Source organism: Macrosteles quadrilineatus, unplaced genomic scaffold (assembly GCF_028750875.1).
Source record: "Macrosteles quadrilineatus isolate MER2022 unplaced genomic scaffold, UCM_ALF_1.0 Scaffold_5__1_contigs__length_97177068, whole genome shotgun sequence".
Lineage (NCBI taxonomy): Eukaryota > Metazoa > Arthropoda > Insecta > Hemiptera > Cicadellidae > Macrosteles > Macrosteles quadrilineatus.
In genome coordinates, this window is record NW_026542598.1 from 1,494,416 (window position 1) to 1,521,200 (window position 26,785).

Sequence of the window (26,785 nt, forward strand, 5' to 3'; positions counted from 1 at the left end):
CGCACAACCGTATCGGTCTGCTCCGGCTTAGCTTTAGCCTTTATTATACCCAAGACTTCAGCGAATGATCTCCCCCCTGAGGGCTTAACCAAGATTGCCTCCGTCCTGGGCTTTTTTGGCCGCGACCTTTTAACCCATTCCCGCCTAAAGACGGGCGGCGCCCGTCCTAGCGCGCCAGGTTACGAAAGACTAAAGACGGGCAGCGCCCGTCCTCACGCATAATGCATTATTATATTTTGTTCTCATGATTAAAAACGATCAATAACCATCCACTATGTTTTATTCACTACTATACTTTGTTTTTATACTCTATGCGTTGTCTGCTGGTAGCCTGTAATGTTTTTTTTGTTGTATTATTGATTTGTTGTCATGACGTTGTATTCTAACCTTAGTTGTGCAACAGCGGTTCGTTTTGTTGTTGCTATGGCGTTTCGTCGCGATGATTTATTCTTACAAAGTGATCGTTTTGCTCAGTTTGTTGATGATATTTTAGCGGAAAGTGGTTGTGAAGTGAGTGGTGATGAAGAGGACGAACGAATTATCAGTGATGAAGACGTAAGTGTTCCAAGTGTGTCTAGTCTACCAAGTTGTAGTTCGGCTAACCTAGCAACCTTGAATCCTACTCTTGATGAATATGACGTTGATTTACCGAATGTTGAAGAAAGTGACAATGTAAATATTGAAAATAATGTAAATATTCCAAATAATGTAAATATTGAAAATCGAGCTCTGAATCCTGGTCGTAATAGGCGTAGACCTAGGCGTGAACCTATTCGCAGACGTAACCGTGTGAACCGTAATGAACCCGTTCGTAGGCCTAGGCCTCGAAAACGCATAACAAAACCAAAGCCCTGGGACTGGTTTGAGGGTGAAAATGAGGTAGAAAATATTCCTTTTACCGGGAAACACGGGATAAATCCTGTTATATCTAGACAACTGACAGACAAGAGCAATGAACTGGATGTGCTAGATCAGTTTTTGGGAAATAATTTTTGGGAACAGGTATGTGACGAAACAAACAGGAATGCTCACAAATACCTAGATGAGGGCATGCCTAATGTGAAATGGGTAGATTTGACCATTGATGAACTAAAAGCCTATTTTGCTTTAGTGGTACTCATGGCACAAAATGTGAAAGCTAATATCCATGACAACTGGTCGACGAGAAGGGTTTTGCATCAACCTATTTTTGGCGAAACGATGTCACGAGACCGATTCAAAACTATCTCTCGTTTTTTGCATTTCTCATCTTCTGTGGACCCTAATGACAAACTAAGAAAAATTAGGCCTATTATTGAGAAGTTGATTGCATCCTATAAGAAAGTATTTACTCCTCAGAAAGAAATTTGTGTTGATGAAAGCCTAATAAAATTTCGAGGCAGACTGAGCTATATACAGTTCAACCCATCAAAACGAGCCAGGTTTGGTATAAAGATATACAAGTTGAATGACTCTAAAACTGGCTATTGTTACGACTTCAAAATTTATACTGGCAAAGAGACAGATATACATCCCCAAGAAGAAAATGAGGAGAATGTAGATGATCCTGAAAATGGAGAAAATCTTGAGGTTGGCGAAAATCTGACAGAAAATGCTGCAACCCCGGAGAAATCTTTTTTACTTAGTGAAAAAATTGTATTAGAAATTTGTGCAGATCTGTTGGATGAAGGCCGGGTTTTATACTTAGACAACTGGTATAGTTCACCTAAACTCTTTTTAGAGCTTTTGAACAGGCATACGTACGCTGTAGGAGTTGTGAGGTCTGATAGAACAAACTTTCCAAAAGAAATAAAAAACAGACAGCTCCAATTAGGTGAACTTACCTTTTTGCACACTAAGAAAATCTTAGCCCTAAAGTGGAAGGACAGAAAGGATGTAGCCATGCTATCAACCATCCATACCCGACCGGAATATGAGGAAGTCATTCCACAACGAGAGAGAAGACGTCCAAATCCTCAACCACAACTCAAACCAAATGTTGTGATAAACTACAATAACAATATGAACGGTGTGGACAAACAAGACCAACGACTCTCATGCTTCCCGGTGATGCGCAAGTGCATGAAAGGGTACAAGAAATTGTTTTTTTATCTTTTCGATGTTACATTGAACAATGCCCGAGTGATTCATGAGATTGTAACAAAGAAAAAGTCTACTATGTCAAAATTTAGGATAAATTTGGCTGAACAGATTTTGGAAAGTGTCAATCTAACTAACAGACCAGTAGGAGGAAGGCCATCGGTTGCAGCTGAATCACCACTGCGGTTACAGGCCAGGCATTGGGGTCATTTTATAAGGAAGATTTTGCCCACTTCTAAGCAAAGGCCTTCAAGGAAGTGTAGAGTGTGTAGTGCTCAAGGCAGGAGAAGTGAAACCGTTTACGAGTGCAGGAAGTGCCTTGTGCCTCTGCACTTAGAAACATGTTTCGAGGTGTTTCACACCCAAACAAACTTTTGAAACCCAGAAAAAAGTTGTAAATAGAGTGTAAATAGTGTGTAAATAGTGTAAAACTGTATATAATATTGTGGCAGAGAGGTCTGGAGCTCACAAATAAGCAAAAAAAGTAAGTGATCAATCTTATATTTATTATATTAGGCTATAAGGTTTTCTTGAGTATTCAAGTATGAAATAAGACGAATCACGTTTTTGGTTATAATATGCTTGGTAATTGTCCGGTGGTAAGAATAATTATAATATAATCATATTGAGAATGAAAACCCCAACACTTTGAGTACCCACAAAGATATTTGGAACGAAACTTGTTTTCCTTGAAATTTCCTAAAATTTCCCTGAAATTCCGGGGAATTTCCCTAAAATTCCGGGAAATTTCCCTGAAATTCCCTAAAATTTCCCTGACAACTAATTTTACCCATTTTATAGTTAAAAATTAATATAATCATGCTAAGAATATAATTTACCATTTATTTCAATACTCACAACACCATAACTTAGTACACATGCAATTTTTGTGAAAAGCTTCTATTAGGCCTATTCAGGCCTATTTTGTTGTTTGCAGAGTTTTACAAAAATAGCTATAAAATGAAGGATTTTATATATAAACAAACCAAATAAAGTTTTTTATGTAAGGAATTGAATACTATTTATGAATTTGGCCAAGAAATTGATTGAAAAAAAAATTAAAAATACTTTTTTTAGGTATGCTTTCATAAAATATATTTGTTTATAAATATATATAAAATCCATATATATTTTTAAAATTGCGATAAAATTTTTTTGATTGGAAATTAGTGTCACATAAAAGGAAATTTTATGGAGATCAATTTAAACACAAGTGTTAGCCATTTATTTCATAAATTACAATTTTTATGGATTTTTTACTAAAACACTGCCCATTGGCCCATTTTAACTCAGTTCTAACTGCATGCTACTAGACAAATAACTCAGTCAGGAATGGGTTAAGAGCGGGGGCCAAACCGGGCCCAATTTGGGCAACGTTTGTCGTTTGTGCCTTTACCGCCACATTTTTCTTGGAGGTGACCTCCGCCCGCCTCTGCTGCCTCTTCTCCTTTCGGGTAAGACGCTTTTCCCATGCAGCCCCAGATGGTGTCTCAACAACTGATCCCTTACGGGAGCTTCCCCTAAGAGGGGTCACGGGTTGCTGAGGTTGTAGACGCTTTGTTGGGAAAGCAGCTACATCTGGGGAAGACCTGGGCCCGGCAGACAAAAGGTCTGTCTGGGTCGCCTTAGCCTTAACCTTAGCCCTTGTGGTCTGAACAGCCTCTTCCTTTTTTGGAGGGCTTTCCGTAGTGGATGGCCTTCTGCGTTTCTTGGAAGGCAGCGCCCTGTCGTCGGGCATAGACACTACCTTCTCCGCAATCTTCTCCATGGCCGCCTTGCTTACCAACCGGCAGGCAAAAACGAATCCAAGGTCATCTTCTAGCTTGGCCATGCCATTTTTGACCACTTGGTTAACAGCTTTCTGGGTCCGAAAGGTGTCCAGCATAGCTTTAATGGTCTCCTCCATGTCTCGAAGCCGGGTTTCGATGCTACTCTCTGCGTCAAGGTATTTCTGACGCAGAAGCACCATCCCTGAGCTCTCCGACTGCAACGTTGTTGTAAGGTGTTCCTCCAACAGCCCTTCACCAGACTTGAAAGCTGGCACCGGTGGAGGGGAGACAGTCGCTCCCTTTACCAGCGAAGGTGCCAACGATATATTTTCTGCCGTCAGAGGGGGTGACCTTGAAACACACCCTCTCCTCTTAAACGCATTCTCCTCTGACTGCTTGCCAAGCAAGCCCTCCATGCTACCTGGGGTTGAAAAAGCCATAAAAATGTTTGCCAGCGCATCGTGCGGCAAGGGACGGCCCGGAATAACCAGGAACGGGTATACCCTCGGGGACGTAGCCCCTACCCCAGTTCCCTGGGGCCCGGTCTCCGTTTGCCTAGTACCGAGAATCCTGACGTACCGGGGTCGCCCGTGGCAGTGCAGAGCCCGACCTCTGCACCCATGCCGCACTCCCTGACTAGGGCCCGAAGGGGCTGGTTCCTGACGACACACCAGAGAGGTCCCATCGGCAGTGCGAGGCACAAAACAGCCCTTTTGCACAGAAAGGGCACTCCCAAGGCTCAATAGTGAACGCCGGTCGAAAAAGAACACCCAAACCGGGGTTGAAAAAAAGAAGTGTAAAAAGGAAAGATTAAAGATTTCGAGGTACAAGCCAAAGGTAAGAAGCAAACTTGGCCTCAGAGAAAGTTGGGAGCATAAAGAGAAGGATCTCCCACCCCCTGTTAGTCGCCTTTTACGACAAGCCGAGGGAGGCTGCGGTCCTATTCTAACCCGGTACCGCACGGGGACTCTTAGGTCTTAAAATCTCTGTAATGATAAAAAATAGTTTCAAATATACAATTGCAGCTCCCTCAAAATCTTATGAATGAGCTAAAAAATAAATGAATATTCTTTAGGCAACTAAAAGTTCACAACGCCTGGTATCACCTGGTATTGGTCAAATCAGATTACATGATAAAATTAACAGGTTTTATCCTAAAAGAAAACACAAACAATTTTGCGCAACACTTTTAATGCATTGTAAGGTAAAAATCCAGCAATTTATAAATTAATTAATTACTTCCAATCTCCAAACATTAGAAAATAAGGTTTTAAAACATGTCGACAGCAGAATTAACAAAAAAGGTTAAAAAAAATAGAGTATTTCACCAGAAAATTCTAAGAGGAAAGTGAGGAACAGGTAAAAAATAACAGTATTTTGTGCTGGGTGTCAAAACTAGAAATAGAAATGAAACAAACATGCAACATGCTTTTAAATAATAAGTGATAAAAGTGAACGACTAGCATTAAGGTTTCGTTTTGTTAAAAAAGAAAATCACAAATAGAAACAATAATCAAGATTCTGCTGAAACTGTTGTTTTCCATAAGAAATAATAAATCAATGAGTAAATAAATCTCATAGAACAATTATTTGGTAACACATTTTGTATGTGGCTGAAATACAACATACTTAGTAACATGTTACTTTAAGGTCTAAAAGCTTAATGTTGAGCAAAACATTACTGTAATTCACCTAAGAGTACAACAGTGTTATAAATGTGACTATATAGAGGTGTTAACACAACAATTTAAAACGGTTACAAGTTCAAATTCATCGTGATATAGATTCTACTATGTAATACATTTTAAAGCCTAATAGTTAAATTACAAACAGAGATGGAAGAAAGTGTACATTCGATGCAAAAGGGCAGTTCTTATAACTCCTATAATGCCTCAATAAAATCTGATTACATCATAAAATTAAACGGCTAAGAGTATAGGGAGACAAATTGATCTTGGACTTATATTGGGTTATATTAGGTGATTTATATCAGTTCACCAACAAAAGGCAATAGCAAAATTAGTTCTGTGATGTTGTGAAACTATTAATTAAAAAGAACATACATTACAAAATAAAAAGCTCATGATACAAAAATGGCTTCAATGATTGAAGGAAAATAAAACTGCAAAGCAAAATTATATACTTATGAAACCAAATGGAGTATGAGAATTAAGCTATTGATCAAAAACTTTAAATATTTTAAGTCATTCTGTAATCACAAAAATAAGAGATCCATGCACTCAAAAAGGTAGAAAAAATTCATATATTCTAAACGAATATATCTCACGAAATCATAAAACCGTTAATTGAACCATCAGAAAATCTTAGAGTGAAAATACAAACAGTGATTACCCTTTATAATACTTGTTTAAATTATTTTTCCTAATCAACAACACATTAAGGCAGAAACAGCAGACTATAACCAATGACTGAAAACCCCAAAGCGAATAAAATTAATAATAGTTGAACAGTACTTTTCACATTTAATTTGTTATACCATAAAAAACAAGAAATTGTGAAAAGGAAACAACCAAATTTCACTACTTTAACACTGAGTTATAAGATTTAAAAATGCATACGACTTGTTACTAACAGAATAAAATACTGTAACTATTTTTAGTATGATGGTTAACAGTTTTTATTCAAAGAAAAATGTTCAATCTGTTTGCTTTGGAGTTTGCATTTGACTAAAAACTATTTATGGAGCTATACACAAAAAATAAATGTGATGATACAATGAGGGAATAATCTCTTTTATAAAGAGCAATAAATAATATTCAAATCCAGTCAAATAAAGTGTGAAGTATCTGAACATTCAATGTAATGAACACTCAACTGACTTCATTCACTGTCTAGAGAATGTAGCAATAACAAGAAGCTAAGTGAAGATGTCAACTGTGTGGGGGTTTATATAAATTCATGCAAAATTTAACTCTTAATAGTACAACTACATCAAGATATTGTAATTACTATATATATTTCTGAAGGGCAATATATATAGAACACACCAAAATCTTAATGGAGTAAACAATTATTTTAAAAATGGTGCATTTAGAAAAGAAATACTGCAAAAGGTTCTGGTAGTTTACGAGTAGACTACAAAAACTAAGACGACATGATTTACTGTTCTATACACCCTGTAAATGAGTCTTAGCACCCTGAACGATTCAAAGTATAAAAAATGTTGGGTAGGTGAAAGATGACAGTGAGAAAACCTAAAACTACTTTAAAATAGAAAACCTCGGGATCAACAATAAGGCTTACTTAACTTCAAAAATCAATGGACTCGGTACCATTTACAAAATAAATATTTTGCGCTAACATTTAACAATGTTAATAATTATTTCAAATCTGCTATTAATTTTTAATTTATCACATTTTTCAAGTGAACATGAACAAGCCTATTTACATTATGTTACAATCCGTGAAGACGTGACCAGTGCTACAAACCGTTTGGAGAGTTCTAGTCTAGACGAAGATCGGATCATATACAAGATATCAACATGCAGACACCGAGTGTCGAAGTAGAAAACGGTTAATAAGTGGTTCTAGAACAGATAACACCTTTAACAATCAACAACGAGATAGAATTACGGAAAGTATTTGATATGGCCAGCGCTAACTGAAGAGTATTTCAGAGCTTACGATAAACATTGAAGTGCAACGTGACTAGAAAATGGACTAACCCAGTGTGGTGGCTCATTACAAAGTTAGAATTAAATAAGGTCACTTCAATCTCATACGGAAACACATTTCAATCAAACTTATCTTATTTCATATCTATTATTCCAAAACTCTCAATTTCACCATAAATAATACTAAAAAAAGAAATTACAAAAGTATAATTATTTGGATTAGTAAATATAAGAACATTTTAAAACAAAAACACTATTAAATAATGTATAACAGAAAATAAATCTCCCTCGACAACAGATCTAAACTACAATGAAAAGCCTATGAAATACTCTTAGTTAATAGAAACACCAATTTAACTGATTTGCTGAAGCACTGAAACAAACGTGATAGCACCCGGGCACGAACGAGTCTAGATACAAACAGTCAACTTGAACTGTAATTGACGTAACACCCTCGTTACAAAACTCTAACTCATAGGATATCTTCATTAAAAAATAGCACTACATTAACTCTAAACAATGTACATAGCACTCAAAACAACAAACGAAATCGGATATTATACAATTAATAACACAAAACTGACAAAATGCGCACGAATCGTGGAAAGTCTATCCTGATATGAGCGAAGCTACGCTACAACCACATTACATCCCGACGTCCTTCTGAGGAAGACTGAGATATGACCACCAAACTATTCTCCACTACTTAGAAAAAAATATTTTTACTTTATTTTACAAATTTACATAAAAACATTTTTAAGTGAGAAATTTCACATGAGATTGCTCTTGAAATGCAGATTCTCTCGTCTTTGACGTTTTTCTTATCTTCGGAACCGATCCAATGTGATTGTAACCGATCGTGCTTTTCAATTTAAGTCGAACAAACTATTTAGTTTAATAAATTAATTTGTACGTTTGTATTAATATGATAATGTTGATTATTGGGCCTGAGGGTCGCACTGTAGCAACCTAACGATGGATGGGTCGCTTTTGGCTCCTTCTATGAACTCTTCCAGAGACAACTTTCCGTCCTGGTTCTTGTCCATTTGTCGGAAAATCTTGTCCGTTCTCTTCTCTGGGGTGGATTCGTCTTCGGGCATTTTCATGACTGAACCCACCATCTTGTAAATTGCCTAGGTGAAGTAAACATTGTATTAAAACACTTTTTACTACGCAGAAGAACTCTTTCACTTTTTACTGCAGAGAAAATGCCTTAGACAGAAGATTTATTATATAACATAATATACAAATATACACATTAGGCATAGAACAATAGACTAGCAAATTTCATGATTAATAAAAAAATCCTTACTACTAAAAAAATTGTTCCTTTAGCTGGTGGCAATGGATAAACACCATATTTTCCATTACAACAATGTTATAAAATTTTCATTTTAATTCCACAGAGATTTAAAAAAAAATCGGGATCAGGTTTTGTACAAGCTTACACAGTGTTTAATGGATATCCAACAATTGATCAGGAGAGTTTACAATGAGACAAACCAGTAATTACAATTTTACTGTACTTAAAAACATGAAACAAATTATCTTTTCTTTAATGTACACATTTATAGTAACTTTACTGTACACATTTATAGTAACTTTACTGTAAAATAACATTTTATGAATTGTGTTCACCATAAGGAAATATACACTGGGAAAAATATACGCAGGTCCGCTTTCATAAACGGGCAGTAAAACTACTGCCCGCCCGCACTAGGAAAAAGGGGGGGGGGGGGGGGGGGGCGCTGATTTTGAGTTTGCTATGGGGTCCACATTTCTGATGGTTTTGTTTTCAAATACTATAAATTTCTTTTCTGTTTATTTTTTACTTATAATCCAATTTTCTGATCCATACAGGGGAACTGGTTATTGTCTTATATATTTTGAGTTTGGTGATGTTCAATACCATTTTTCTTGTATTTTTAAGTGCTTCAATACTATGTCATCTGCAAATGCTAGAATATTTATATTTGTAATCCATACCTCTGTCCTTCTGACTTCTTGAAGAGCTATTTCCATAGCTAAATTGCAGGGCTCTACTGACCCTTAAAGCGGCCCTGAATGTACGTACAAATTTCAAGATAGGTAAAAGTCAAAGATGTCTAGGTGGAATACAGCTACTGCACAATCACCCATTTCTATATAAAAATGTCAATACACCACAGAGTCCTGACAACTTACGGTAACGATCTCGAGCATCTCTTGTCGTGAGATGTAGCCGTTGCCGTCCAGGTCGTACATACTGAAGGCCCACTTGAGCTTCTGCTCCAGTTTGCCACGGGAGGTCACGGACAATGCACACAGGAACTCCCGGAAGTCGATGGTACCGTCTCCGTTGGCATCGAACGTCCGGAACACATGTTCGGCAAACTGAAATAATGTTTCCACCAGTTAATTACGGGACAAATAATGAAAAGTTAAATTTTTTCAAAACATGGTGATATGCTACATTTGGTGTCCGATCAGTCGAAATATTTTAAGAAGGTTCTTACTGGACTAACACAACGTTCAGTCCTGGGCCATTATTTACTAATACTAATACTGTAAATTAATGATTGGCTTGTTCGTTTAGATTGTCGTGATCACCTTCACAAACACAATTTATTTAGATTGTGATACCATACTTACTGCAATTGACACGTGTGTGTGTAAATGGAAACTCTATCGATAATGTGATATAATCCTATTAATGAGAAACTGTCTACCGCCAATTTTTGTTTGGTTTAAACTAACCATCTAAAATTAAGTAAAAGTAAAACAGAAATGATATTTACTTTGAGACAAATTGAACAATACAATATGACCATGTCAGTAAAGCTTCTTGGCATCACTCTTGGCCAAAAACTACAAAGCCAAGAGCATACAAATAACTTTATTAATAAATTGGATAGAGTTGCTTTTTACTGAAGATGACTACAAGCCTGAGTACTGAGTAGGTCAGAAATTAATAACATTTAAGAGGGTAATAAGAATCCTGTTTGGTTTAGAGTTGAAGGATTGTGGTAAGAGTTACTGGTACTTCTCTGCATTATGACTGTTCCATGCATTTCCTTTTCTCAACATTTAATTTATGTTAAGGATAGAGGTAACATTGCAGATTTTTGTTGTTTAAACAACTTTCATAATCAACAAACAAGAAATGGGGGAGGGGGAACTGGTAAGAATTCATTTCCTACTACTGGAACGTTAAACATTACTATGAATTAAAAAAACAGAGTTGAACTGATCAAAGTGATTAAGTTCAAGAGGTTTGATTTTTCAAATTGGTACCACAGTAACAAATATTGCCATACCACCATAAATATATTTTGTAAATTAAATTTTACTTGACATGAAGGTAAGCTATTCAGTGCTCAATATCATTTACCTTAGAAGCGTCGCCGTAGGGAAAGAAGTTTCCATATATTTTCTTGAACTCGTCCACACTGAGGTGGCCACTGGGGCAGTCTTTCAAGAAACCTTTATACCACTCTTGTATCTCAGCATCTAGCAAAACAAAGCAAAAGTAGATCCAAATCCTAAATAAAACAATTATAATTATATTTTTACTATTTTTTGTCCCGACAGTGACCCATTTCAGGGAAAAGATAGTGGTTTACACATAAAAAACCTTTAATCAAGATATTGGTTGTTTAGTAACAGGGTTTACTAGTGAGTAAAAGCTGAGTGCCGAATACAGCTATCAAGGCCCCGAAATGATGAATGTCTTTTTGTGACGAAGATTGATAAATTTTCATCAGAGTGTAAATAATCACACAAAAATTTAAAACCTTCAAAACCTTTAAAACAAAGATTTAAAACCTTCTTGGTTTTAAATCCTTATACTTGAAGGCGAAGGAAGGATCCCAATACGTGAAGGCGATTTCTACGAAACCCTAGTCTCCGTTAATAATGGACGGATTTTTACAAACAATGTGTCAAAATTAAGATTTTTTTGTATAGACTTTCACCAATTCCTGTAATAGAAGTCCTCGGGCTTTACCCCACAGGCCATCAAAATTCCAATGTATTTCTTATGAAGAAAGGATTTTGTTTACTTAAACAGACGTATAATTTGTATTAATTACAGCTGTTCATAGTAAACACATGACACACAAGAGCGTTCGTTTTCAGTTTCGATAACTGGAGTGGAGTGATTGATGGCATTATCTTTGAGTGGATTCTTTTAAGTCATCGGAAATTATGACTGTTTGTTTTGAAATAACGCCTGTAATACTTTGCAATAGCTCAAATTCTAGCAACATGTGCACTAGTATAAAATATTATTTGATAGTATAGAAATTCTCTTTTAAAATTAACATGTTTGAACAATAATTCTGATTATAAAATAATACATGACATAGAGCTCCTGTTGAGCTCAGCAGGAACTTTGGTTGCAAGGAACAGGAAAAGTATCCTATATATAATACGAGTAAAGTTTGAATAATTGTTACTTTGATCTGGTAATCGGCTCTAACAAAAACGTTTATATTTACGGAATAACTAAGTTCTGGGTCAAAAATAAGTTCTAGACCAGTGGTATAGCCAGGAAAAATCTATTTTCGCCGTGATATGAGTACAAACTTTTGAAAATTTAACATGGGCCTCATGAGAAAACATTCCGCCATTATTGTCATTTGTTTACATTTTAAGACATAACTCGACGTTCTGTACCCACGGGCACCTCAGCTTGCGGATGCGCAGAAAGCTCTTGAAGCACTTTCCGAGGTAACTGTTGTACTTCTGACGTGTATTAGCTTCTGACATACAATTTTGTCAACTTGAGACAGAGAGAAAGCGGACGACTCGACTTTGCTCCAGTTCATTAAATCGTTTGATGTATAAGAATTTGTATTACATTATAAACATTCCAGAGTAATAAGTTTTGAATCCATTAAAAAACGATTCTTACATTATCCTCAGCTTTATTGCTGTTTATTTAATACTTTTGCCAATATAAACGAGCGATATATTTTATTTTTTATTAATTTTAATGCTTTTAATAATAATTATCATCACTAAATTACTCTTTTTGTTGGTTGTCGAGTCGTGTCGTTGTCAATAATGTTGTCTGATTCTGACTGATGTCAGATGTTACACTGAATCGGTCACAGGGATAATAATTAATTGTAACCTACAACTAGCTTACCTAACTAAGTTTGAGTGTTGCTATTAGCAGTGTGGGATGTTGGCACTGGACAATTTAGCTATCTATTTCAGAAAAATAAAGTTGAAAATAAATCAAACCCTAGGATCTGTTCTTAAGTTTTGGCCGTTTTGAGATGGATGCTTTCAGGACTCAGTTTAGCCTAGCCTCAACAACTGGGTTAGTAGCTTGACTTAGTGGTTCATCCATGTTTAGTTTATTAACACTAATCAATGCCTAATCTAAATTATACGTGCCTTATTCTACTCCCTTTTAAAACTAATATACATAGGCATAAGCTTCATTTTTTTGTATTAAATACTGGGTACATCATTAAGGTAACTCGGTTAGGTTGCTTTTTATAAATGAATAATTTCATGAATCACTAATACCCTATATCATCTAGGTGTGTTCAGTACATAATGACACTCTCTCAAAAAAGTACTAATCCTAACCCAAATAAAATATAGGTAGGTAGCTTCAGGCCTACAGAGGATGAGTGTTTATATTTATATCACTTATATTTATATCTCTAGGGCTAGGGTTAGGTTTTAGTTATGTTTGCCTTAAGATGGCTATAAGTTTAGGACTAGATATAAAATAAACTCCCAATTAACTTATAGGGCATATAGCTACCTATCGAATCACTCTCCAGGTAGGTAGGTAGAATTCTCCACCAGCCTATTCTATAATTTGTCAGTATCAATAAAATAGTGCAATTATATCGAGGACAACCAAACTTGGATATACAACCATGTTTATACCTATAACTTAGAAGTTTCCTTTTTGGTACTCACCAACAAGGATCAAACGTAATTTTTTTCAGTCAGAAAGTGTCCTGGGTTTTCGGAAAATTGTAACTTATTACATTTTAAAAATTAAGGGTAAATTAAAGGTTTCGGTTCTGGTTTCGGAGCGAGTCCAAGTTCTTGCTGTGACGAAGATTTTCTTACTGCTGATAGCCTTTTTCAAATTCAGCGTGAAAAATACTGGGTAATTTCTATAGTTTGGGCCGTTTGGGGAACCAAACAAATTTTTAAAAACTCTTCTATCTCATCATTTCAGTAAACTATGATATTATTATTTTAATACAGGGTCCGGCAAAAAAACCTCCCCGGTTTGAGCATGACACCACGTGAGTTTTAGTGGGGATAGGGATGTGGAAGGGGTAGTGTTACGTAGCGGCGTACGTGCCATTTTCATTGTTGCCTTGGCTTGGCTCGGTGTGCATCGGGCGTTTGTTGTAAAGGAGTTTATTAAAAATGGCGGTTCTTTGATTTCTACTCAACGAGCGTTTCGGATTTGATTCGAACTTGGCCGACGTGATAGTGTTCCTGATGTGAAAAAGACAAATAGACAAACATTGTCAGCACTAAAAAGAAAACCAACTGGACGACCTCGTACTGCAATAACACCGGAGTATGTGGCGCAAGTGAGAACAGTCTCCAAAGCGTTCAGCGGTTAAACATGCAGCTGCCCTGGGATTGTCAGAAAGGAATGTAAGGAGAATTCTGCACAAAGAACTTCATCTGCATCCCTACAAAATAATGGTTGGCCAAAAGTTGTCTGAAGAAGATTTTGAAACTAGCAGGGCTGCATGTTATTACATTTTGCAAAACATTCCCCCAGATGCTGTCTTCATTTCTTCTAATGAAGCCCAGTTCCACTTGGGTGGAACACATGCAGCCCTGCGAGGTTCATAATCTTCTTCAGACAACTTTTGGCCAACCATTATTTTGTAGGGATGCAGATGAAGTTCTTTGTGCAGAATTCTCCTTACATTCCTTTCTGACAATCCCAGGGCAGCTGCATGTTTAACCGCTGAACGCTTTGGAGACTGTTCTCACTTGCGCCACATACTCCGGTGTTATTGCAGTACGAGGTCGTCCAGTTGGTTTTCTTTTTAGTGCTGACAATGTTTGTCTATAGTTTGACACCCACAGTCTAATCTTTTTCGCATCAGGAACACTATCACGTCGGCCAAGTTCGAATCAAATCCGAAACGCTCGTTGAGTAGAAATCAAAGAACCGCCATTTTTAATAAACTCCTCCACAACAAACGCCCGATGCACACCGAGCCAAGCCAAGGCAACAATGAAAATGGCACGTACGCCGCTACGTAACACTACCCCTTCCACATCCCTATCCCCACTACAACTCACGTGGTGTCATGCTCAAACCGGGGAGGTTTTTTTGCCGGACCCTGTAGAAGTTAAATAGATGTAAAGAAAAATATACTGTACCATAAATTATTATTTTTGGGATATAATTACATTGACCAAAGAATACTCTCAGAGTATAGTGTAGTGATAAAGTTTCCCGAGCAAAGCTCAGTCCCCGGGTACTTGTTTTAAACAGGAAAAGTAATGTTCAGGACAATCAAAATCATATGTTTTGATAAATTGTAGTGATGGGCGGATCCAAGAAAATGTCGGTACCGGATCCGGATCTTGAAAAATTCGGATCCGGATCTTTGGGTCTTCGGATCCAGATCCAAATACACACTGTCATAAGGACTTGTTAAAAAATCGTAATTAACAGAATGCCAATTTAAAACATACTGTTTAAAATTAAATTGGTAAAGTTTAAAGGTTAATAAATCTTATATATAGAGTAATCTCCAGTTGAGCCCATAATCCCTCATTTTTTGGGGACACTAAAACATATCCAAATCTTAAAATAAAATTATTAGTTGATGATCTTGGGCTGGATGCGGTTTTGATAGATCAGATTTTTTCCGATTTTCCCCGATTTTTTTTACTAACACAAAGCTGTCTGTATCCATGTTAAAGACCGATTTTTACCGATTTTTTTACTCAATGCCACAGTGCTGTATATTACGACGTCAATAACCTCTATAGTTAGGCAATGTCACAGTACTGTATATTACGACGCCAATAACCTCTATGGTTGTGCAATGTCACAGTACTGTATATTACGACTTCAATAACCTGTATGGTTGGGCAATGTCACAGTACTGTATATTACGACGTCAATAACCTGTATGGTTAGGCAATTTCACAGTATTGTATATTACGACGTCAGTAACCTCTATGGTTGTGCAATGTCACAGTACCGTATATTACGACGTCAATAACCTGTATGGTTAAGCAATGTCACAGTACTGTATATTACGACGTCAATAACCTGTATGGTTAGGCAATGTCACAGTACTGTATATTACGACGTCAATAACCTGTATGGTTAAGCAATGTCACAGTACTGTATATTACGACGTCAATAACCTGTATGGTTAAGCAATGTCACAGTACTGTATATTGCGATGTCAATAACCTGTATGGTTAAGCAATGTCACTGTACTGTATATTGCGATGTCAATAACCTGTATGGTTAAGCAATGTCACAGTACTGTATATTACGACGTCAATAACCTGTATGGTTAAGCAAGGTCACTGTACTGTATATTACGACGTCAATAACCTGTATGGTTAAGCAATGTCACTGTACTGTATATTACGACGTCAATAACCTGTATGGTTAAGCAATGTCACAGTACTGTATATTACGACGTCAATAACCTGTATGGTTAAGCAATGTCACTGTACTGTATATTACGACGTCAATAACCTGTATGGTTAAGCAATGTCACAGTACTGTATATTACGACGTCAATAACCTGTATGGTTAAGCAATGTCACAGTACTGTATATTACGACGTCAATAACCTGTATGGTTAAGCAATGTCACAGTACTGTATATTGCGATGTCAATAACCTGTATGGTTAAGCAATGTCACTGTACTGTATATTGCGATGTCAATAACCTGTATGGTTAAGCAATGTCACTGTACTGTATATTGCGATGTCAATAACCTGTATGGTTAAGCAATGTCACAGTACTGTATATTGCGATGTCAATAACCTGTATGGTTAAGCAATGTCACAGTACTGTATATTACGACGTCAATAACCTGTATGGTTAAGCAAGGTCACTGTACTGTATATTACGACGTCAATAACCTGTATGGTTAAGCAATGTCACTGTACTGTATATTACGACGTCAATAACCTGTATGGTTAAGCAATGTCACAGTACTGTATATTACGACGTCAATAACCTGTATGGTTAAGCAATGTCACTGTACTGTATATTACGACGTCAATAACCTGTATGGTTAAGCAATGTCACTGTACTGTATATTGCGATGTCAATAACCTGTATGGTTAAGCAATGTCACTGTACTGTATATTACGACGTCAATAACCTGTATGGTTAAGCAATGTCACAGTACTGTATATTACGACGTCAATAACCTGTATGGTTAAGCAATGTCACAGTACTGTATATTGCGATGTCAATAACCTGTATGGTTAAGCAATGTCACTGTACTGTATATTGCGATGTCAATAACCTCTATGGCTGGGCAATGTCACTGTACTGTATATTACGACGTCAATAACTTCTATGGTTGGGCAATGTCACACTACTGTATATTACGACGTCAATAACCTTTATGGTTAGTCAATGTTACAGTATATGCCTCATAATTCTATTTAAAAATATATATATATTCTCGAATCCCGATCTTTTCTTAAGATTCGGTGGATTCGAGATCCGGATTCGACACATCCCTAGCCGTAATATACAGTACTGTGACATTGCCTAACCATACAGGTTATTGTTATTTTATGTATTATATTATTTTTATGTTGGTATTCTTAATAATTGACACTATGTATATATTGTACATTATGAATAAAGGATGATTTTAGCGAATTTTCCATATATTAGCGAATTTCCCATATAGGGAATAAGCTATTACCGTAGTACTCATGGTAAGACCTGGACGCGGGACCGATTTTTTTTTTCGTTTTGAGGTCCCTAGAGGCCAAAAACACCATCCGTTCAAATTCATATATATATATATATTTATATATATATATATATATATATGTGTCCGTCAGCACGATAACTCGAGCAAAAATGATCCGATTTTGGTGAAATTTGGTACAAACGTGTAAACGTACGTTTATTCGAACGAGTTCGCGATCCACCATGATCGAACCATGGGAACGGGGGTTTACGGGGGGTTTTATGGGGTAAAAATAGGTTTTTCCCATTTTTGACCCAAAAAACATAAAATTTTGCAATTTCTTTCCAAACCATTTTGTAGAGCTTAAAAAAATAAATAATTTAGTATATTGAAGCGTTATTATGCGCCTAATGGTTACGGAGAAAATTCAAAAAAATTGTAAATTTAAAATTCCCATGTTATTCTTATGGAGAATAAGTAAACTGTTGTAGTTTGCTGGTTTGTGAACATATTTTGATAAAATTTGGAAAATGTTTTCATTTCTTACTAACTATTCACATTAAAAAAAAAAAAAAAAAAAACAGTTTTACCCTCCCTGATGCAGCAAACCTAAGTACTTGTTAAACTAATTCTATTTAAATCAAGAATAAATGTTATATTTTTAAGTAGACATTTCAGTGTAAATCCAATCAGTCAAATGGAAAATCGCTTAGTCTGCAGGTTTGCTGCGGCGGGGGTATTATTTGATTTGATTGACGACGTAATATACAGTACTGTGACATTGCCCAACCATAGAGGTTATTGACGTCGTAATGTAAAGTACTGTGACATTGCCTAACCATACAGGTTATTGTTATTTATTTTATGTATTATATTATTTTTATGTTGGTATTCTTAATAATTGACACTATGTATATATTGTACATTATGAATAAAGGATGATTTTATTTGATATGATTGACGTCGTAATATACAGTACTGTGACATTGCCCAACCATAGAGGTTATTGACGTCGTAATATACAATACTGTGACATTACCTAACCATACAGGTTATTGACGACAGTACTGTGACATTGCCCAACCATACAGGCTATTGACATCGTAATATACAGTACTGTGACATTGCCCAGCCATACAGGTTATTGACGTCGTAATATACAGTACTGTGACATTGCCTAACCATACAGGTTATTGACGTCATAATATACAATACTGTGAAATTGCCTAACCATACAGGTTATTGACGTCGTAATATACATTACTGTGACATTGCCGAACCATACAGGTTATTGACGTCGTAATATACAGTACTGTACTGTGACATTGCCGAACCATACAGGTTATTGACGTCGTAATATACAGTACTGTGACATTGCCCAGCCATACAGGTTATTGACGTCATAATATACAGTACTGTGACATTGCCTAACCATACAGGTTATTGACGTCATAATATACAATACTGTGAAATTGCCTAACCATACAGGTTATTGACGTCGTAATATACATTACTGTGACATTGCCAAACCATACAGGTTATTGACGTCGTAATATACAGTACTGTGACATTGCCGAACCATACAGGTTATTGACGTCGTAATATACAGTACTGTGACATTGCCCAGCCATACAGGTTATTGGCGTCGTAATATACAGTACTGTGACATTGCCCAGCCATACAGGTTATTGGCGTCGTAATATACAGTACTGTGACATTCATTGAGTAAAAAAATCGGGAAAAATCAGTCTTTTACATGGATACAGACAGATTTGTGTTACTAAAAAAAATCGGGGAAAATCAGAAAAAATCGGATCCATCAAAACCGGATCCAGCCCAAGATCCGGAATTTTTTGGATCCGATCCGGTGCCGGTTCTAGCTGGGATCTGGCGGATCTGGTAGTCCGATATCCGGATACGACCATCACTAATAAATTGGAAATCAAAAATTTTATTAAAGCTCAGCTGTACAGAAATGGGCGATTTTCTTATACAGAGTGAGTTTAACGACCCAGAAAAATGTTTCCAAGAAATACTGTTTATAAAATGTTAAATCTATATATTCCTGGAAAATGTTTTACAAGGACTTCTTCGGTGTAAATGATTTATTTTGAATCTTAAATATATTTTTGGCGTGGCATGAATTTTCCACTTAATTATTGATTTTTAAATAATTATAAATGCACAACAATTATTGTACATCAATAAATTTACCACAATATTGTCACAACTAACTTGTTGCTTAACTTTCAGTGCCTTGCTGCATAATACCACAAGAACACATTTGAATCGGGTTTTACGGATATGTATTTAAGGAGTATTTGTTTTAAAATATAGGCCTAATAAAGTGATACAAACTAAAATAATTAATCTAGAAGTGACCAACTGGTTTTTTTAACCTATCACTGTCAAAAATAGTGATCAACTTTACCTGAAAACTCTGTGTTTTGCCTAAGATCTTCAAGTACTTCTGGCTTGAGTTTACTGTTCTGCTTTCCCATTATCTAATATCACACTAGCACGCCAATGATTGCAGATTAGTTCAGGTGGAACCTAAAAAAGAGAGAAAAGTTGAAAAAGACAATCTACACAGTGCTATATTAACAAAAACTGTCTAACTTGATAAATTTATACATTTGGTAAATTTTATTTTGCTAGGTGTTTGGTCACACGTCCAAAGATTTAAATTTAAACTGTGTTAAATATAATATTTTTACCAGTCCGGAGAATTCTTGTCGTAGATTGCTTTGGTGTTACCTGGAACTAAATAACATTATTATAAATTGAACTTAGAACTTGACAATTTCAATTACTAGAAGTAAAAATTAGTATAAAATAAAACTCTTTTAAATTTTTTTCTTTCATTCTTTCAAACACACTGGTATTACAGCATTATCATACTAGTATGAACAATCACAAGTTTTCATCTTTGGCTAAGTTGATAAGTTCTACTGCACATTTCATTTTTCTGAGTAAATATTTCAATTCCTCTGGAATGTATAATTGATCTTTGAGTCTCTCAAACTTTCTTATTCTTATTCATTTTGCTAAATTAATTGCAGCAGTGAGTAAAATCTCCATTGTGAATTTAGGCTCATATTTATAAAAACCCAATATTATGTAGTATATGGATCCCCTATCTTCTAAACAGAGAACAATATCAAAACATAACAAAAGTGTCGACTAACTGTAGGAACTCCAGTTAGGAGATTAATTATCACTACTGAAATACGTGTAATCCAGATGTACCATTTTTGGGTAGTTTATCCATTGCGAGGTAGGAAGTTTTCAGTAGTTTGGTAAGTTACCAGGCGAAGAATCAAGTTCTTTCAAAAACATCTACATACTCTACCATGATAATTTTACATACAAAGCATATTGGCTGGTCTCCTATTGGATTTCCTAATTGAGTACCTTTAACCTAAAACTATTTCTTCTCTTTCTCTCAACCTCAATAACCTTGCAATGATACTCAAAATCATGGTTTAGATCCGGTCAGATCTATTAAAAATAACTATTAAATAAATTTAAATCTGTTTAAATATTTGTACGCTTGAAAATGATTTTATAATACACCAAGCTTATTTCCCCAAACATTTATGGTTAGAGTACGGATAAAACATGGTGGAATTAGTAAAACAAGCACATTTAAACATCAAAATCTTATTGTAAGATTGCCATCATGTCACAATATACACTTCAGGATCCAAACCAAATTTACAATAAAATTCACATTGGGAGAAGGAACACAAAAATGGGCACAATTAAATACAGATACATAAAAATATATATAAATAGTTACAGTTTATACATATGTGCATAAGAAATATAAGTACAAAAATATAAAAGTGTGCAGAAAATTGTGCCTTCGCAAGGACCCTACATAACCAGTGGGAGAAGTACGAGACCGTCACGAGCTAGTTGCTGACCTATACTGACCGAACACCACATTCACTGACAACTGTTTAGTTTTTATATTTACTGGTTTATTTTAGATACAAACAACATTAATATCTGTTATAACAATTTCTGATTAAAACTAAAGTGTGTGAGGAAAAAGCAAAGTGAGTTTTACTTTCGCCTCACATCGTGATTGTCCTGCTTGAAATTGCCAGGAGTTTAGTTTGTCTAATCTTCTAATCGTTTTAGTTATATTTCATCTAACAACTCAATTTCTGAATGGAATGTTTTTAAATTTCAAAAGGAAAATGTGTCTGTAACAGTTCCAAGACGCATTAGATTGTAATGTGTTTTTATTGAACATATCAAAAACATTTTAACTTACAAATAGCACAGCAAAATTGTGTTTAACACTAGGTACAGTTGAAAAATAAGCGTTACCAGAAAAGTGAAAACTGCAACACAAAGTACATTTTAAGAATAAATAAAAACACTTTTTGTTGTTTTAGTTTAACTTGATTTAAAAAATATACAGGGTGTTTTTAAAAGAATGCCGGGAATTAAAACTGTAATTGCTTGGATACTATTCAAGGTACCGGTAACTAAACATTTGTTGTGTCAAATTGAAGCTAAAAAAACTTAAGTTTTTTTTCCAATGTAGCAAGGGAGGAAACTTTGATCTTGGCATGCACAAAACAGGTGCGGGGTGATAGGCCACTATTGCAACTAACTCGCATGACGCCAGTCGCCAGTACGATGTTTACGGCACAACAGAAGACACTGAGTGTAATCTGTGGTTCACAGAGTTTATATCGATTGTTAAATTAAGCCAAATATAAATAAACTTGATGATAAAGAAATTTGATGCTGGTTGAATGAGTTTTTTGGCACCGTAGTGTTTTGAAAAGACATTCACCTAGCCGGCTAAAAACAAGCGATGGCATCGTCGAAGAAATGCAACAGTTCTGCATCAGAAGCCCCAAAAAAATTGAATGCCCGACAAAGTCTTCAGTTGAACATACCTAAATCAACACTTTATGATGTTTAAAAGATAGTCTTTGTGCCTAAAATATTCAGTTAAGATATCATATAAACTCGTCAATCGCCATAATCGTACAGACTTTGCCAGTTTTATGCTTATATAAGATTGATAAAAATCTGAATTTAATTAAATTATTCTGAATTGTATCAAAATACGAGAAAAACTTTGTCCTTTTTCCTTCAATTTGACATTTAAATAATTTAATTATCTTGACTAATTCCCGAGCAACGACCGTTTAAAATCTCGGCATTCTTTTATAAACACCCTGCTAATTAAAATAGTGTTCATATTTTTTTATACATTATAAAATACTTAACATGAAGTGTAGAAAATTTCTCAATTTACTATATTAATTTGAGCACAATGGGTGATTTCCAAACTAAATCAGTTTTACATCAGTTGTGAAGGTTGCCTTCTATTAACAATATGTTGTGCCATAAAAACAACCTCTAAATAACATAATTAAATAAACAACAATCATTTAGTTAACCTATAAATAAGTACTGGTATGAATACTTAGCTAAAATTAATCAAAGCAGCCGTACAGCTTCTAAATAATTTGCAATATTTACAATTACAAGCAGTATTGCATAAAAAAATCATTGATTTTTGCACATGTACAAGTATGTCATGATTTGCTTTATACTTCTTTGATTGCATTTACTATACCAGTGCGTAATATAAGATTACCTAAAAGCAAACATTATAAGTGATTTAACTAGATAATAAGCAATAAATAGGAAGTAAATGTACATCAATTTACAAAAAGGGTCAAGTTTTCTTAAATTATTTCAATAATTAATAATCAAACATTGTATTAAATATTTGTTTCGGCTCACTTTCTTTACCACCGCAGATTTCAATTAGCTTTGGATTCGTAATCCTAGTTCAACAGAAAAGTTGCAATATTTTCACTTAGTCGCTTTCAAAGCAAATATATTTTTAAGCCATCCTGAGGAATAAATACAAACATGGCACAAAATATGGCAACTGTTGATCCATCTTGATAACAGATCTTTGCTATCTTAGAATATGTAGTAAAATTGTTTCATTGGATGGTATTATAACTAATCCATTAAACATTATCTGTATTAACAACACTATTAAAATAACAATTACAAAATTTCTTATATGATTAATTGACTTTTGTTTTAAGACATGTCAATTCCGTTTTAAGAAGGTTTAGCATTTGTAAAATACCTAAACTTAACAAAAGGTGATACATAATCCCCTTAAAATGTTATACTTAAACAAAATTTGACAGATAGATAATACACTAATTTATTAGACAATAATACTAATGGTAACGCCAATGCAAAGTTGAAAAAAAGGAATTTAATACAGTATCACATTTTAGGCTTTTGGATATGTGTACCCATATCATCCAGGTTTTAGAGGTAAAAATAACAGCAAACTTTAGTAATTTTTTAATATTATTTTTCTGTTGTATGTGTATCTCTCTACATATTTAAATTGAAAAATAAATGCAATAATTATAGTTTTGTTGGCTTTCAATTTGTAAGTGACATTTGAAATTCTGAGATCATAAGTAACATAGTTTATATACAATAATTATACTAAATATTTTAACCTTTTTAAATGTACTCAGTTTGAACTATTTGCTATATAGTTTTATTTAAAATTTAATTATTTTTTGTCAAGCTTATTCAATCTTAAAATCACACAAAGCTAAAACATTCAATTCAACACTTATCTTCATACTGAGTAACAGAACATACATGTTTTTAAAAATTAAACAGGGTGACTAGCAAGTAGTAGTTTATTAAAAAACTATTTCAAAAAGTGACACAATAATCATGTAGGTAATCTTAATGATGCTTTAATATGTTACTTTTAAGTCACGACTTTATAAAAATATAGAAAACATCTTTAAGTATACAGAAAAAAACTGCATCCCCAACTGAAATAATTGTTCGGCAGTTCAGTTTCCTTTAAGGCGTTAACTGACAGCCGAGCCAATTAGCGTAAGCGTGATTGAGTTTCAAAACAAAATCCATTTTCAAATAAATCTTCTACTTTTCAATAAGGATTAACAACAATACTATTTCACAAAAACATCTCATAAAACCTAGAACCTAAGAAACTAACGGTTTGCAAGTAATCCTAGTGTTAAAGATGATTTCTATTGTGATTTTAGTAATTTAAACTACAAGCTATAATTTTTTTTGGTCCATTTAAATGGCAAACAAATTATGGTCGTTAGACTTAGAGTTTTAACACCGAAATTTTTATGGTTCCAAGTTTCATCAACCCTCCAATCACTAAACCTAGAAATGTGACAATCTAAATCGTAACTCTAACATGAGTAAGGTTACGAACCAGCAAATGGCAAATGGCTTGACACTCCAGCAAGTTTCTAAGGTAACTGGATGGACCTATTTGTGTTTCCCTTACAAAACTGAATTACACAGTACCTCAGTGGTAGCTAAAAACAATCAATCCCAAACTTATCATGACTTTAGACATGGGAACTTTCTGTCAGCCTATGGAGTTGAGATTTTTGCTTTTGTTTAATGAAGTTGTAACTCATCACTCCTACTTGTCTTTGTACTATCAGGTAACGAAATAGAAGTTGACCTAAAATTAAGGTTCCATACAAATTTTTTTTTTTCAATTTCATTTACAATATTTTAAGCAAACTACAATATTTCATTCAGGTTAAAAAGACAGAATCTAAAAAAGTCATTGAAATGAGTATGTTTTAAAATCAAATAAATCATGGATGTTGATTTTAATAAATCATCTGAAATCCTGAATTTTACTACTCCTTATTTTCTAACCTAACCTAACCTAACCAAACTTCTATATGCGGATTAGGGCCAGAGGTGGCCTGTTCTCCGTTTCCCCAATATGAAATAGCGAAAAACCAATTTTACATATCTCCAATTTCAAGTCTTTTAAACTAGGAAAATGTATATTTTTCAAACAGTATAATATTGAAGTGTTTACAAAATATGAATATTTAGGCCATGTATTTAAGACAATTAAAAAATATTAAAGATTTGATATATTATCTACAATGTATGAAAATATGGAAGTCATCATCCTATTTGATACTTAAGACAAAGTTAACATTATTTGGCACACCCCAATAAATTAGTGCTGAAAAAAAAACAAAATAAAAAAAAGTGCAATAGAAAATTTTAAGAACATTTTTTGGGTCCTCAATAGCATTGGAAAATAATAAACTAATTAATAGCATTTTAAGTGATATTAAAAATTAACCATGTATTAATAAGGCATAGAATGCTGTAAAAAACTCTTATAACACACAAACGATTTGAAAAATAAATAATTTTCTTAAAATTTACACCTACAAAGTTAAAATTTAAACTCAAAATCTTTTAAAATTAATAATATAGCTACCACTGAAGTACTCTCATTCTGTCCTACTAACTTAACATTATAAGATAGAACATTAGAAAGGTAATATGTATATGTATGTATATCTTTTTACAAAACTACTACATCTGGTCCTACGTGATGTGTAAGCCCAAATCACCTCTCAACCGTGTCATTTAACCTTCTGCGATCTAAAACGCTAGCGAGGATAGAGGCTTGGTGTACAAAGTCTAAAATCTGAGTCATGACAAAGGATTTCATTCAAAAGATGAACGGAGAAAGATCGAAGTAAGAGTCCGACAATATATCAGACAATGGAATGTAATGATTTTTAAATCGCATAACATCTAAACTGTAAACAAATACTTATCGAGAACAAAACAAAATACCCCGTCCGGGGTAGTTCGGTGTTTAATTGTTCGACAAACATTTGGCAAGCAAGCACCGAATCTTCGTGGAAAACTCATCAAACAGCAAACATTCAAAACAAACCGAATTTGAGTCCTGGAACCCTTGAAGCCGGTAGCTCGGCCAATCAAAACGGAACAGATCCCGATTCTTGGATGCGATCTATATCACTACACCCATTCCAAAAAATTAAGAAGAAGATGATTCCCAAAGAATGGAAACGAGTTTATTATGGTGCAAGCATTTTCGATAACTCTTCGTCTTGGAGACAGCCTTTGAGGAACTCGTCTTGCGTCAGCTGACCATCGTTGTTTTCGTCCATTTTGGCAAAGATGTTCTTGGCTCGTTCTTCCGCTGAATCGGCCGGTCGGTTAGAAGAACATGCTCCGAGCATGTCGTATATCGCCTGTCACCAAACAAGGTTGATCAATTAACAAAATTAAAACAATCGCAAACAAACTTACACACCTATGTGAAATGATCTTGAAGGATGGTGTGTAACTTAACCCCTAACTTAAACCCTAATAATTAACATAACTAATACATTGTTTTTGCTGTGCAAAGAGATAATTGACAACTGCTCACATGTCAATGTATTCTTGATAACTACAAATTGTAGGTTTTGAATGCAAGAATAAACTGTTTAAAGGATGAGAGGGAAAGCAACACTGAGCACTGAGCAATACA

At 34.8% G+C, this 26,785-nt stretch overlaps 3 protein-coding genes across 3 annotated transcripts in view; 1 reads left to right on the forward strand and 2 right to left on the reverse strand.

The window, feature by feature from the left end:
- Positions 1-423: 423 nt before the first annotated feature.
- Positions 424-2,457, forward strand: LOC128994197 (piggyBac transposable element-derived protein 4-like). The gene is made up of 2 exons (XM_054418576.1): positions 424-555; positions 1,339-2,457. The coding sequence occupies exons 1-2, from the start codon at positions 424-426 to the stop codon at positions 2,455-2,457; spliced, it is 1,251 nt and encodes a 416-aa protein (XP_054274551.1).
- Positions 2,458-5,022: 2,565 nt separating this feature from the next.
- LOC128994463 (neurocalcin homolog) overlaps positions 5,023-26,785 on the reverse strand; it is a 176,082-nt gene continuing 154,319 nt past the window's right edge. Inside the window, exons 2-5 of the mRNA XM_054419039.1 lie at positions 19,817-19,938; positions 10,854-10,972; positions 9,668-9,856; positions 5,023-8,616 (exon numbers count right to left, since the gene is read on the reverse strand). Coding sequence (XP_054275014.1) covers positions 8,422-8,616; positions 9,668-9,856; positions 10,854-10,972; positions 19,817-19,886 — 573 coding nt within the window. The 5' untranslated portion in view covers positions 19,887-19,938 and the 3' untranslated portion in view covers positions 5,023-8,421. The remainder of the gene's footprint in view (positions 8,617-9,667; positions 9,857-10,853; positions 10,973-19,816; positions 19,939-26,785) is intronic.
- LOC128994464 (neuronal calcium sensor 2-like) overlaps positions 21,033-26,785 on the reverse strand; it is a 97,947-nt gene continuing 92,194 nt past the window's right edge. The window contains exon 5 of the mRNA XM_054419040.1: positions 21,033-26,504. Coding sequence (XP_054275015.1) covers positions 26,328-26,504 — 177 coding nt within the window. The 3' untranslated portion in view covers positions 21,033-26,327. The remainder of the gene's footprint in view (positions 26,505-26,785) is intronic.

Coding starts and splice junctions, on each gene's coding strand:
- LOC128994197 (XM_054418576.1), top strand. CDS start 424: ATGGCGTTTCGTCGCGATGATTTATTCTTACAAAGTGATCGTTTTGCT. Junction 556..1,338: donor GAATTATCAGTGATGAAGAC/GTAAGTGTTCCA, acceptor TTTACTCCTCAG/AAAGAAATTTGTGTTGATGA.